Genomic DNA, 14,488 nt, shown 5'->3' with positions numbered 1-14,488 from the left:
AGTTGACAAGTACGCGGTTCGGTCACAAAGAGGGCTTTGCACCGTTTCAGAAGAGCGCGGTGCAGGCTCTAACCCCAAGTTTCTCCCCACCAGAAGGTCTGGGGCTCGCCGAGACGGGCTCCCCCCGCCGGACCCCTCCAAAACCCGGCCGCTCGCCCCCGTTACCTGCCGCGGAACCGCCCGCCGGCCGGAGCGGGGAATAAGGAGCGCTGGGGGCCGCCGCCTGCCCGAAACCCAGCCGGGTGGGACAAGCGAGCGGGTCCCGCTCCGCGGCACGGAGCCCTGCCCGCCCCGGCCCTCTGCGGCCCGGCTCCGCGCCTCACGGGGACGGCGGACCGCCGCGCCGCCCTGCCCGGCCCGGTCCGGCCCTGCCCGCGGGCTCGTCTCGGGACGGCCCGGGGCCCACCGCCCCCTCCCTCCGCGGGGGCGGCCCCGGGGACCCCGCCGCCGCCGCCGCAGCGCCGGCAGCAAACATGGCGGCCGCGGCCCCTTTAAGCCCGGGCGGGCCGGCGCCGCCGCGGCCGCCCGCTGCCCTCACCTTCAGTCTGTTCCATTCTAACTGCCCCCGCCGCGTCCACCCAGCCCAGCGGAGACAAAGGCCGGCGGCGGGGGCGGCGGCGGCGGCGGCGGGCCTCCCCGCCTCCTCCCGCAGCAGCAGGCCGCGACGGAGCCCCGGCCTCGATTTCCGCGCCCCCGCCGCTGGCGCCGGGCTCCGCCCCGGGAGGCCGCCCGCCCCCCCCACCGCCCAGCTCCCGGCCGGTGCGGCCAAGGGGAGGCGCTCGGCGGGGCGCGGGCGGGCGCGGGCGACCGCTGGCGGCGGGGGAAGGCGGCGCTCCGTGCCGCGCTGCCCGGCTCCCGGCCCCGCTTGCGCGCCCTCCGCCTCCGCCCCCCCCCCCCCCCCCGCCCCACCGGCCGCCGCCGCCGAGCACCGCGCAGGCGCGCACGGCGCAGGCACCGCCCCCGCCCCGCGTCCCATTGGCCGCCCGGACGGCGCTCAGCCGCAAGGCACGACGGGGGATGTAGTCCCCGCCCGCCGGGCCCGGTGCGCCGCCGCCGCCACGGCGGTCAGCGCGGCGGAGAGCCGCTCGAAGGAACCACGCGCTTGAAATACAACGTCCCGTGGGGACGCGCGGCGCGTCCCCGAGACAGTAAAACCCGCGCGGAGTGCCCCGGCGCCCCGGGAGTCCAGCTGCCGGGACCGGGGCCGCGCACCCTTCGAGCCGTCGGGCCGTGTCCTGCTCCTCGCCACGCAGAGCGGCGAAGCCACAGAGAGCTGACAGACCCGCAGGGGCGAAGGTGGCGAGAGGACGGCGGTGCCGGCAGCCCCGGCGGGCCTCGCCGCGTTTACCGGCGCAACGACGGCGGCGGGTTGAGCGACGAAGACACCGGCGGGCACCGAGCGTCGGGCACAGACAGGCGTTCCCGCCAAGCCCGGAGCATGCCAAGGCATCGCCCGCCCTGCCGCGCAGCTGGAGCCGGCCCACCAAACCGCGCCGTGCCTTCGCATCGCCGTCAGGAGAGACGGACGGCACGGCCGAGACGTACCGCGCGCGTTTAATTATGGCCGGGCGGCACGTGGCCTGGGAAGAATCCCCGTCCTGCCGGAGAGATCGTAGTGTGCCGTGCCAAGGCTCGGTCTAGCTGCTGAGGTCTGGTTGGATGGAGAAGGAAAACGCTGTCATCCTCAGTAGTTTCTAATCCTATTTTGGCTGAAAAATTATGCATTGATATGTTTGCAATTAATTCCCCTCCTCCACAACCCTCAAGTCTTTCTTTTGCAGAAGAAAACACAACTGCAGAGCACACAATAAATCTTTCCTGCAGCAAAAACATTAACATGCAAGGAAAAAAAAAAGGAAAATGGAAAGCGAGAAAAGCACAGGAGAATGGAAAGTAAGCAAGATGGGAAGATAAGATGACATCTGTTACCAGGAAAAAAAAAAACAAGCCAGGTAATAAAACAAGAAGAATTAGGTGGAGAGAGAGACATGACCCAACGTGAAAGCGGAAGAGATATGAGCTTTACGAGTCACTGAGCAAAGGCTGTGCAGTGATTTCCAAATTCACAGCATTTCCCACTGCCCAGAAAGCAGAGGCTCGGAGCCCACAGTGAGGAGGCGTCTTTCTTGTCGGGGGGGGGGGGGCGGGAATTGCTGTAATAAAGTGAATTTTAAGAGCGATTCCCCTCCTCCTTAAACACAATAAGGCAGCAAAAATGGAGGTGACCTAGAAAAGGCTTTCTCTCCCTCTTCTCCTCCCTTCTGTAAATTCTAAATGCTTAACTTTAAGCATTAGTATCAAGGTTAATATTAATATATGGGGGGTCCTGACGTTCCTGCCACTGAAGTAGTCAAGGGATGAGAATGTATTTTCCTTCCGATTCCTTTTGACAACCAACAAATGTTCTGACAGGAATTACAGTTTTCCCTCCCTTTTTCTCTTGTTCAGTTTTCTTCCTGATAGTTTTTACTGGAAATGATCTGTTGGTTGGGAAACTGCACGCAAAGCTAAAGCTAAGCGCAGATGAGGGAAGCACCACGAGAGCAACCCCACCTGTCTCAGCCTGAGGAAGGCTGGATGATCCGTGCCATGGCCAGCAGAGCACACGGAATAAGGGAAACATAACACGTCGTTTTGCTTGCCCTGCACAGGGACTACAAGATGTACCCAGCTACCAGAAGCACACACAATCACGGTAATTAGTGACTGTTCCCAGGATCACCACTCAGCCTGCGCTGATGAACCCGTGGGTACTTGACCCCAGCCCTCGGAACGAGCGCTTCTGTTGCTCTGCGGGTGCTTGGGACCTCACCGCCAGACTCCACATTTCCAGCTCCAGGAGATCATCGCGCGAGGTTGAAGCCAGCAGGCGACCGCAGCTCCATGAGTAACAGACCCCAGCATTCCTCATACACCACACGCTCGAGTGCTTTACAATAACCCCAAAGATGTACACAAGAGAAAACAATATTCTTGAACAATCAAAGAGGTCGTGTGTTCTCCCTGAAGAATGTTCCCCTTTAAGGGCAGCACGCTAATGGCTTCCAGAAGCTGTGCCTCAAATCGTGCTGCCTGCGTGTTTCAGAACAGTTCAGAACCGACGCCAGTTCCTGGACAAACAATCTGTGCCCGGTGCCGTTCCCAAAAAGAAGGGGTGGCGTGCTGAGGGGGCTCCAAACAGCAGCGCAGAGGCTGCAGCTTGTTAATAGGGCTTTAAGCGGGCAGTGTCAAGGAGGGGCTCTGACCCCTCAGCACTTTAGTGACTGTCCTAAAGGCCCAGTGCTTAACACAGCAAGGCAGCATCCATGTAAGAGTCTCCTTCAAAACAGGGGTGCCTAGCCCTCGTTCATGGAGGAAGAACTCTTGAAGACATAATCTAAGTAGGTTAAAAGCATGGTTTTGAACACCATGAAAACTAGGAGGTAAATAAGCACATCCAACAGACTCTGGTCTGCACTGTCTTAGAAGCCGTCTCACAAATCCACATGGAAAGATATCTCTGAGGAGACAAAATCAGCGCTTCCAAGTTGTTGAAAGCTGGAGCACTAGTACAGTAACGCAAATCTCCCACTCTAGCGTGACGAACTAAGGACACCTTCTTCAGCTGGGTTCAGAGGACAGGAGTTTGTCTTTGCCTGCTCATCCAGTTTTAATTTCCTATTCTGTCACTTCCTCAAGCAAGAACCTCTCCCAAGGGAAAAAAAGAAAAACAAAACAAAACCCTCTTCTGCAGTCCTGGGGGACGTGGTTTAGCAGAACCAACTCTGGCAGAATAAAGCACACAGGAACTAAATTTTACTATTACATGGTCTGCATTAACAATGCAGAAATGTTTTTGACAGCAAAAAAGTATTTGGATTAATGGTGGGGTGGGGTTTTTTTCAGAATGTAAAGGACTTTGAGACCAGCCCTTTATGGGAAATGTGCCTTCCAACTGATGGAAAACACAGCAGCGCGCTGAGAGCTCTGCTGGCAGACCTCGGGAGCTTTCCGCCCTGTTTCTTACCCATCTTTCCCAATTTTATTTTCTACTTCTTAAAACATTGTTCATCTGTTTAGGCACCCGTTAGTGAAGTTGTCAAAGGGTCACAAACCTTCTTCATCGTAGGCAATAAAATGGTTTTTTCCCCACTAGTCTCTCAAACACACAAGACGTTTCGAGAGACCAAGTCTCCTGTCACCTACCAAGAACGTTTCTCCAGCTGCCTACGTGTTCCATCAGATCCGCAGACCCACAGCATTTGCCTCAAACATGTCAGGGCTTGAAACTTCCTTCTGACACCTAATTCCATGCAAAGCTGTTCTCAGGCGATAACACACAAAAGAGGACTCTACCCTTACATGCCACGTTGTACACGCAGCTGCTCAGAATATGTTCTGCTCTATATATAGATACAAACTGCAATCACCTAAACGAGAACCTTTCACGTAAAAGCAAAGTTTTGCTGCATACAAAAAAATGAAGGGATACCATCAACGTTTTGCTGGATAGTGTGGGCTAGCTAGTGTGGGCTGCTGAACTAACTGCCGGCGGCGTTTTCCCTTTTGAAAACCCTATAAATGCACCAGGAAACATCCGACGTGGCCGCCGATGAAATGACATCAGCGTGCGAGTTAACTGCTTAACAAGCTCTCCTACCTTTCGCCAGGACTCCAGCCAAGCCTTCGCGGGATGCAGCAGGCGCACAGAGCAGAACCAGAGGTTTCCTTCCGGCCAGGAGCCCGTCTCCGCGCATGGCTCCCCGTTTCTCTCCCGCTCTCCAGGTGCTACATAAACAACAACGAAAAGGGCGCGGGTGACGATACGTCACCAGCGCCGCTCCTCCGGCCTCACCGTTCGGGCAGGAGCGCTGCTGATCCTGGGAGAGCGCCGGGGCAGCCTGCAGCAAAACTGATGAGAAGTGAGATAAAGAGCGGGAGGCGGGGGGGGGGGGGGCTGGACATATAGACGGGGGTCCCCCCGGCCCCTGCAACCCCACGGCCTGCGCCCGCTCCCTGCTCCGGGCGGGAGGAGGCCTCGCCTCAGGCCTCCCCTCAGGCCTCAGGCCCAGAGGCCGCCCCGGTCACTGTCACGGGGCTAATCTCCCCAGGCCGATGCCGAGGGCGACCCCCTCCTCACCCTCCCTTACGTCACGAGCAGCCCCACCGCCTCGCGATGGCGTCACGCACCGGCCCGTGACATCACCCGCCAAGGCCCGCCCTCTCGCACGTCGCCGCCGCCGCCCTCGCGGCCAATGAGCCGCCCTTCCTGAGGGCACCTCGGGTCAAGCCCCGCCCCACCCCGCTCCCATTGGGTGGCCTCCGGCAGGCTCGCAGTCCTGCCTTCTGATTGGCTCCCGCCGAAGGGGCTGTGACGCAACGCGATGGCGCGACGGAGAGGGAACCATAGAGCGCCGCTCGGCGGGCTAGACCGCCGCGGGCAGGGGGGCGATGGGACAGCCCGGGAGGACTGAGGCCGGCGGTGAGCGGGGCGGGCGGTGAGCGGGCCGGGACCGGCACCGTCACCGGGACCGGTGCTGGGGAGGGGCAGCGCGGCTGGGACGGCCCAGCCGGGGGGGGCGGGGAGGGACCGGGGCCCGGCCCTGCCGGGGGAACCTGCGGGGAACCCGCCGGTGCCGGCCCCGGCGCGGCCTCGGCAGCCGGCGGGCCCTGTCCCCCGGCCAGCCCGGGGCGAGCCGGCCCGCCGCCCCCGCTCACGTCTCCCCTCTCACCCACGGCAGCGGCACCGGCGGGAAGGTGATGCGCCAGAGGCCTGGCGGGCCCCCCCCAGGGCCCGTCCCGTCCCCCCCCGCACGGCCGCCTCGCCGCCCGCTCCCCGAGACCCCCCGGCCGCTCGCCGCTGGAGATGAGGGTCCCTCCGCTGTCCGCGTCCGGCCGGAGCCGATGACTCCGTGGTACCCCGGCCCTTCTACCGCTGTACCATGCTCCTGGCAAGGGCCCGGTCGAGGTAAGCGGTGGGTTGAGTCTGACGGGGGCTCCGTGCCGCAGCACCTCGGGGGGGCAAGGGGGCTGCCGGGCCTGATAACGCTTTTCTTCAGCGGTTTATTTACGGTGCCGTTCCGATATTTGCTGGTGTACGCGTTCAGCGCCATACCCACGCTTTGAACTAGAGCGCTTACTTCTACGAAAGATTCCCTGGCTAAACGTGAGGGGCACAAGGCTTGATTTAGCTAACACTAAGGGATTTCAGCAGCTGTCGGAATGCACAGTGGTCTGCGAGGTCTTAGCTCTTTTTATAAAAAGACATCAAGCTATCTAACCACTTGCCTCTCTCTGGTGCGCAGTCTGTCTTTTGCAGTTGACGCAGGCAATACACAGAACTCTGTTCTAAATGCTTGGCGAAAAGAGAAGGGGCTTTGGTTTTTCTTTGTTCGCGGCTGGCAACTTTCAGCCAACGCAATTGGTAGAAGGGCTTCCTAGGGCCAGTCTGAAGTCTTGAGTTATTCTCCCCCAAGAGATGAGTTGTTAGCATGGGACAAATTCTCAATGTTTTTTTTGTTGCTGAGGGATCAGAATCTCAGATACTGAGGCAGCCACAAGATCAATTTCACAAGATTAATGTGGCACTGAGAATGTTAATTTGTGCGTAATGTCTGGGTACCTTAGCCACAATGCGCTCTCACTTGCTTACATACCTCTCCAGTTTCAGAGGCTCCCATCTTCTTGCGCGCTCCAATTCTCCATACGCTCCAGCAGTTGCTTTTGTCCAACTCGTGGATTCTCATTTAAACCGGACTTGCATAAGAGACTCTGAAAACCAGCCATTGCCGCACTCCACACGGTTGGGCACAGGTCTACCTCACTCGCCAGCTGAAGTTGTGCGAACGTTTCACACGTCCGCCTGCTTGCATCAGCAGCTCCGAGATGAACCTCCACCCCACCGAAGTACTGTAAACCAGGGTACTCAGCCTGCTAAAACTCCAACAAAACAAGTCATAGAGAGTCCCGTGGGCAAAAAGTCTTTACGCCAAAAAATTGTGGATGAACTGAAACATTATTACAATGGATTCCACTTGCTTTGGATTGACACTAAGGTGGCTGCCAGGATGGTGTGGAGGCTGTTACACGGTCAGATCCTCACTAGGAGGGAGAGACGAAGGGTAAGTGCCAGACATATGAACACCTTGCTAAAAAGATGCTTTAAGAGGCTTGCTGTAATGAAAGAATTTTAACCGCTCTGTTTCCACACTTCTTTGGAACACATTTTTTTTGTGTCTGGCTGAATAGTAATATCTGCTGTGCTCTTCTCTGTACAGTTGCTGAGAACTTGCGCAGATCTCTTCCGGCTGGTTCCCTTCCTGGTGTTTGTCATTGTCCCCTTCATGGAATTTCTGTTACCTGTGTTCTTGAAACTCTTCCCTGAGATGCTGCCCTCGACGTTTGAGACAGAGTCAAAAAAGGTTTGTGTGCTTTCGGAAGATGTAGACTGTGCACTCCAGCTCAGTAGAACATCCGTACAGCTGCATAAAGAGCCATTGTTTCCTGCCTGCTGCTGTAAATGAGTATCAGCCTCACACACACGTCTAGGTCAGACGTTCCTAGCTTATTCCTGTACAGGACAGCAGAATTCGAAGACTGTGTTGTAAACAGTGATTGGCAGGAAAGTGCGCAGCAATTTCATTTTCTACACTAACCAAAGCCTGTTTGCTTTCAGTACTGAAGTCTTACTTCATCTCTTTCCCAGAATCCCCTCCCTTCTGATTTTCAAGTGGAATTTCTAATTGTTTTATTTCCTAAATGAAGGAAGAAAAGCAGAAAAAGAAATTAAATGCAAAGCTGGAATTAGCAAAGTTCCTGCAGGAGACCGTTGCAGAGATGGCCAAAAGGAACAAAGCAGATGCAGGACAAGGAAAACAATTCTCTTCTTACGTGCACCAGGTAAAATGGGCTGCGCTGGGGATGACAGCAACAGTAGTTACACCAGCTTTAGTGCTGTCATTTTGGGCAGAGAGTATGGGATTTATACAAAGATTGCAGAGAGTTTTGACAGCACAGAGCTGTCAGGTGTTACTTAACTGGATACCCTCTTGCAGCTAATACCCTACTGACAGTAGCTTTTGACCCCATCTGTCAGACCAGCAATTTCATCCTGGAACAACAGTGAAAGTTTTACCATGTGAAATTCTTTAAGAGGCCACTCAAGAGCACTGTTTCACTTTGGCCTTTTAACTGTATCATTCTGTTTCCATCCAGAGATACAAATACCAGCCTGAGAAACAGGAAGGGCTTCTTCCTTAGAGGAGGAAGAGGATTCACAAACTGTGATTCTATTCAGGTTTGGCTTTTGGCCCTGATGCCTCTGCTTTGTTTAGATTCGTCACACCGGCCATCAGCCCAGTACCCAGGAGATCGTACGCTTCTCCAAGCTCTTTGAGGATGAGCTGACCCTGGAACACTTGGAACGGCCGCAGTTGGTAGCTCTTTGCAAATTGCTTGAGCTGCAGCCCATTGGCACCAACAATCTGCTCCGCTTTCAGCTGCTGCTGAGACTCAGAACTATCAAGGCAGATGATGAAGTAAGTTTAAAATAGCACAGATGTAACTTCTGTGGTGGAATGCACGCTTTTCGCAATCTCAAGTTCTGCCCTCTGAATCACTGCCTGCTGTACGTAAGGCATGTGTCACAGCCCACACTCCCTCCTCAGACGCAAAGTTTAATATTGATGGGAGTCGGATTCTCCCCATGAGCGATTCCAGAAAAAAACGGAATCAGAGTTCATCCTCCTGCACCCTTGCTGCCTTTGGTGAACCCTAACGAGTGTGGCACTGTGGATATTGTCACTTTAGAACACCCTTATATTTTCATTCTGGAGTCATATGAGCTTGTGAAAAATGGAGGTTCCAATTTTGGAATAAATATTGTATGGAAACACCAGATTTTAACCAACTGAAATCAGTATGAGTTTATATTAGTTTATAAAGTGGCTGGATTTATTTAGCCTGGAGGAGGCCAAGGGAGAGTCTGCTTGCTGTTTTCAACTGCCTAATGGGGTTATTTAGAAAATGGAACCAGACTTACAGGTGCATAGCGAAAGGACAACAGGTAACGGTCATAAATTGCAGCAGGGGAAATTCCAACTTGATAAGAAAAAAAATTAAAATCAGTGAGGGGCTAAACAGAGGAACAGGTTATCTAGATGTGAAATCTCCATCCCTAGAGAGGCTCAGAGCATAAATGGAAAAGGCTGAGCTATGTAAAGAATCTTTTAAGTCAACCCTCTTTTGGACAGGAGGTTGGACTGGGGACATCCACAAGTCCCTTCCAGCCTACATTTTATGATTGTGTAGGAAATGTAATTTGAAATGGTGTTAAGAATCCTATTACGACACAGAGGAAAGACCGGAAGACTTCTTGCTAGTTAAGAGGTGACCAGTACTGAAAGGCGTGTGCAACTAACCACAGGTTCAGCTTTAAAGCCTGCAGTCTTGACAGTTCTCAGGGTCACCTGCTTTTGAGTGAATTCTTCAAACCTGTAGGATCACGTGTAAAAGTGAAATTCTCAGTACTTGGGGCGGGGCAGAAACAAAATAATCAGGATCAAAGTTTTTCATCCTCTGTAGCTGAAGACTGTCAGCTTTCAAGGACAGAAGAAATTGTCTACAAAGTCAGTTCCGTCTCATCTTTGTATTGGTATGACTTTACGCACGTTTACCTAGGCAGACATTTCTTTGGGCTGAAGCTCATCAAGTACGTCAGGGTTTTGGCTTACTCTATGCCTAGATAGGAACATTCCTTTTCATTTCAGATGATTGCCAAGGAAGGAGTCAGTGGCCTAAGTGTGTCTGAACTGCAGAGCGCGTGCAGAGCCAGAGGAATGCGATCATTGGGTCTCTCGGAGGAGCAACTAAAGGAACAGCTCAGACAGGCAAGTATGCTTTGGTCTGGTCTTGTTTGACAAGGTTCTCCTAGGACAGAGTGGCGTGCAGTGTTCAGATAGAGCAGGCACAATTTCACTAAGAATTAATGCAAGTGCTTCTAGATGGATCCTCACCTGCATAGCTGAGCATTAAGACATGAAGTATCCAGATTATGTCTTAGACTAAAGAGAAAACCAAGAAGTAGCATCAGGGCCAGCTAGAAGCAAGATGAAGTGTGGGGGGTAGAATATGTTTTAAGCTTCTAAAGTAGCCAAGACTTGTAGTAGGGCCAACTCTAGTCTTTTGTAAGCATTCAAACAGATTACAGATACTGCTGTAGATGCTGTATCTCACATAAGCTGTAGGTAATTCAAAGTACTTAGCTTTCACTGTTGGCTCGTTGTCAGCAGTGATGTTGGTACCTCACTAGTAGCTGGAAACTTCCTCTCTAGTGTGTATTTCATATGGTGTGCTTAACTCTTCAAAACTATTTCTTCTCATTGTGGTAACTTAAAACTGTATTAGCCAAACTCAAGATAGCTTTAAGATCTTTGAGGACAAAGAGTGCTATATAAAAAAGTACTGACGTAGAGCCAATATGAAATAACTTTTCCTTCTGTTTTCTTCTAATAGTGGCTGGATCTGCATTTAAAAGAGAATGTTCCACCTTCTCTGCTCCTGCTTTCCCGTGCCTTGTACTTAATAGATATAAAGCCACAATCTGTTCCAGTTCCACAAAATAAGGTGAGTTGTTTGAATAAATCTTTCAGGTTAATAGTTTAACCATTAACACATTGTAGAAATGAAGCCCTGTGACATGAATCTTGTTCTTTGATCCTCCAAGTGGACTGAAGTTATAACTGTGCTGAACTGTATGTTCTTCTGTAGATAGGTGAAACTGCTGAAGTCATGACATCTGTTCTCGAAGGTCAAGAGACGCTAGTGGATCCTGCCCCCATTGTACAGGGAAAAAAGGTTAGAAAATAGCAGTCTGCAAGTGGGAAAACGAGTGTGCTGTAATCTTTGGGAAGAGCACGTGAACAAACCTTTCCAAAGCTAGACAAAACCCAATGTTTGACGCCATTGCACAGAGCACATAAGCAATGTATATTCTTGCATTGTGTACATGTTTTTGCCCGAGAGCTTCACAGTTGCATACTCTGGCTTAAGAGACAATGAAAGGGTCCAGAGATCTGCTGTGGCACATCTTGTCCTGTTGCTAGAAACAGCTGGTTATTCAATACCATGTTACGGGCCTCCCACAGAGGAGCACTCACAAACTTCTAAGTTGCTTTATTCACATAAATACAGAGACTTTAATCCAGGTACCTTTAGCTCAGAAAAAGCCAGTTAAAGGTGACTTGTTTTCAGCAGTCCTAATGAACTTGGGCTGAGTTGTCCAGGACAAAAAGAGCCAAAATATCTAGAGTAAGAAAGCCAGAGCATATGGTTCTCAGCATAAGGCTGAAGTGAATTCCTTAGATTAGTCCAAGATGATAAAAGCAGCAACAGAAGTTAAAGGAGAATATTGTGTCTACCGCTAGAAGTATTTCCAAATAGCTCCATTCAATTGCGTAGGGGAAATGATGGAAATGCCGACATACAGCTTTCACAAGCATGTATTGCAGGGAACAGCCTCATTCAGAAAGGAGAAGTGACTGAAGGGGATCTAGCTAGAGCTTTGTTTTCTGAGAGGGTTCTGTGACTTAAAGCTGCTTTTTCCTTAAAGAATGAAGAATTTGTATCTCAGCCAACAGAGAAATTGCCAGTCTCAGAAGTGTCAGTTAAGCCTCCCCCACGAGAGGTAAGCTTTTCAAAATTCTTAGACTTTCCAAAGGAGATAGTTCTTCACACAGCTTGGAGACAGACTGTGAAAATTTGTGCTACAAGATGGTGTGAATGTGAAGTTCAAGGAGCGACTGGAGAGATTTTGGATGAGAAATACATTGAGGGCTGTTAAATACAAAAATACCATGTGTGACTGAGAGACTGCAGTCAAATCGGGGAAGGTAGCAGACCATTGTGGGGAATTACCAGTATGTCCTTTCCTTGTACTCCTCCGTGATAATCTGCTTTGGACCACTAGGCTAGACCAGCCTTCCATCAGAACCACCACGGCATTAAGTGCTATTTTCTATCTGTAAAAGTATTTCTACAGTGACTTGCCTTTCTTTTGCCCATTTTCCTTTGTGAATATTTGATTTCAATTTACCTGCTCATGTATACCTCTAGGACGCCTACTTTAGGCAAGTTTGGGAGTCCAGACTGACTTTTATCGACAGGAGAATGCTCCTTTACCCTGAAGAACTTTGTTCTTAGCTATTATTCTCTAGAGCAGCTTCCCATAGTAAATGGGAAGATACCTTCGTCAAAAAAAGTTTTGAATTTCAAGAGGCGTTTGTATTGGTACTGCCTAAAATCTGCAACTTTCTCTTACACCTAGACTAAAATGGAAGCATCTCAGAGCAGCAAGGCCGGAGCCAATGGAGTCTAGCCTGAAGCCAGCAAGGACTGTCGTAACAGTGGGAGAGAAGAGCTTTTGTCTCTGCACCTCCTTAAAAGGAAAAAGTGACTTTCCAGGAGGCTGCTTTACACAAAAAGGTGTCAGTAGCCCTCAGGGGCCGCTCTGTCTATTCCAAGCTTATTAGCAGCTAGGCCATGCTAAGGCTATCTGGATGGCACCGGCTTCTCTTTGGTACCAGATCCCCTACTCCCACCATTTTAACTTATGTTGTAAATATGTTAATAATGACGCTACTGTCTGTGCTGTTACTGAAGAGGTGTTTGTGCTCTTAAGCCTTAGGAAAGGCAGCTTTTCATTGTCATAAAAGCCTGGGTGCAGAATGAGCTAAGCTGGAAGTCCGGTAAAGCCTGTTCTACAGTTTGAAATCCTCTGCAGGAACATACCCACACATCCAGGGCTTGCAGCTTGTCCTGCTGCCGCAGCTTTACAAGCTCAAGCTTTTGATCCTAGTTAGCGTGGTTTAACCAATAACTAGCACACAGAATGACCCGTGTAGCCATTGTATTTCGCTGTCATGTTTGTACCAAGGAGAATAACCACAGCAAAAGGAGGACCATTGCTCTCCTCAGTGGTGTGGTTGAACTTAACTGGTCAGAAAGACTTGAGAACTTGCTGGACAAAAGCAGAGCAGCAAAGAGGACAGCTTCCACTGTGTGAGCGTTTGCATTCATCAGTAAGAGCTGCATCAGGTGCCAGACACTGTTACAGAAGGCAGAGACTTGCATTTTTAGGATCTCAGTGGGTCCTGTGAGGTGGCAAGCTGGGGACCCACACGCATTGCCCAAGTCCAATGTCAGACTTGGTTGAACCTCACCAGGCTCAGAACTACACATCAGCAAGTGCTCTCAGACTTGCTATACTTTACAAAATGATTCTCCACACACTCCAGTGTTGACTGTTTTTTTGGTAGACTCTATAGGAGGATACTGAAAAGCTGTTTTTAGCATTTGTTAATTTTTTACTTTGTCCTATGTAAATGTTCAGAGATTACTCACATTATGGGTTTTAAATATGTATATTTATACTTACTGTAAAATTAAAGTTAGACTTGGTGCTAAGTAGAATGAAATGTCTTTTCTAGAGGTCAGACAGCCTTTAGAACAATCCAACTCAAAAAAAGCCAGTCATCTCAAGGTCAGGTGTTATCAGCACTTTAAACATGTGACTTCAGGCTCTTACTAGCGATGCAGAAACAGCTTGCAGAAGACAGCTACCGTTGTACTGTGTTCTTATCTTAGTTCTGTACCTGCACCCCTGCCTTGTTAGTACAGCCAGTATGCAATGCTGAATATTTGTATTTAACTGGTGGTTAGTAAATGAGAAATGTTATTTCAATAAAATAATCCCATTGCTCAAGTGTTGCTCTTGCCTCTGCGTAGCACAGATGAGATGTTGCTGGTAGCCATTACTTTGCTGATGGGGTTAGAACAGCCTCTGGCTACTTGTCTATTTAACAGAAGCCTCGTCTCCTTGATAACACTGACAGTTGCTGTATTTGAACAGAACTGGGACCAAACATCTGCAGAGCCTGCTTCGTATAGAAAAGCATTTCACCCTCTAAAGAGCTGAGTACAAATGTTGTTCAGTGCAAGATTTCACCGGTGTTGAGCACTGAGATTAGTGTGCAGGAGTAAAAGAATGCAAGTAATTTCTGTATTATGGCTAAAGCATGTAAATAGTGAGAGGGAATTCCTGAGTTCAAGGTGAGTGGGAAGAGCTATGCGAGGGAAAAGTCTCCCTGTTTTAAAGCACGCAAACTGGGCTTGCAGAGCCAGCCTAGTTCACTAAACCGTATCAAAGCAAGAGTGTCACAGACAGGAGGAAAGTTAGTATTTTTGATAAGGTAAAGAAGCTCGGTGTAACCGTGGATGGGATTTCTTGAAGTGCAAAAGAAAAGAAATGGCAGTGAAAAAAGCTTGAATAACCTGTTGCTGTGGGGACTGAGACAACTCCAGCCAAGCCATGCATTTAGGAACTTCTTATCTTCAAGCTGCTTCCTGAAGCTGCCGTGTCAATTCAGGAGCCAAAGTTGCGTGTGCTTTCATGGAGCTGCATGTGTAGCTTCGAGAGAAGTAGGAAAGCAGGTACCATTAGCCAAAGGGTCAC

At 50.9% G+C, this 14,488-nt stretch overlaps 2 protein-coding genes across 10 annotated transcripts in view; one reads left to right on the top strand and one right to left on the bottom strand.

The window, feature by feature from the left end:
• The window catches only part of NSD3 (nuclear receptor binding SET domain protein 3), a 53,464-nt gene extending 48,582 nt beyond the window's left edge, over positions 1-4,882 (bottom strand). For 2 of the 7 annotated variants that reach the window (XM_030035519.2, XM_030035520.2), the window contains exon 1: positions 539-811. The gene's annotated coding sequence lies outside the window, so the exon portion shown is untranslated. Of the gene's footprint in view, positions 1-538; positions 814-4,639 lie in introns of those variants that run through there. The other 5 variants (XM_030035517.2, XM_030035518.2, XR_005933868.1 and 2 more) reach the window with 4 other exon arrangements.
• Positions 4,883-5,333: 451 nt separating this feature from the next.
• On the top strand, positions 5,334-13,738 carry LETM2 (leucine zipper and EF-hand containing transmembrane protein 2). 3 transcript variants are annotated; one of them, XM_030035766.2, is made up of 11 exons: positions 5,334-5,461; positions 5,721-5,947; positions 6,644-7,100; positions 7,257-7,400; positions 7,744-7,878; positions 8,313-8,516; positions 9,747-9,866; positions 10,492-10,602; positions 10,747-10,833; positions 11,588-11,662; positions 12,302-13,738. In XM_030035766.2, exons 2-11 carry the CDS (start codon positions 5,922-5,924, stop codon positions 12,350-12,352), a joined length of 1,410 nt encoding a protein of 469 aa, XP_029891626.1. In that variant the 5' UTR covers positions 5,334-5,461; positions 5,721-5,921; the 3' UTR covers positions 12,353-13,738. The 3 variants fall into 3 exon arrangements, with proteins under 3 accessions (XP_029891626.1, XP_029891625.1, XP_029891628.1); XM_030035765.1 differs by lacking the exon at positions 5,334-5,461 and having other exon boundaries at positions 5,470-5,947; XM_030035768.1 differs by lacking the exons at positions 5,334-5,461; positions 10,747-10,833 and having other exon boundaries at positions 5,470-5,947.
• The last annotated feature ends 750 nt before the right edge of the window (positions 13,739-14,488 follow it).

The sequence above is a fragment of the Aquila chrysaetos genome, chromosome 13 (genome assembly GCF_900496995.4).
Source record: "Aquila chrysaetos chrysaetos chromosome 13, bAquChr1.4, whole genome shotgun sequence".
Classification (NCBI taxonomy): domain Eukaryota; kingdom Metazoa; phylum Chordata; class Aves; order Accipitriformes; family Accipitridae; genus Aquila; species Aquila chrysaetos.
This window is presented reverse-complemented; position numbering and strand designations above follow the sequence as displayed.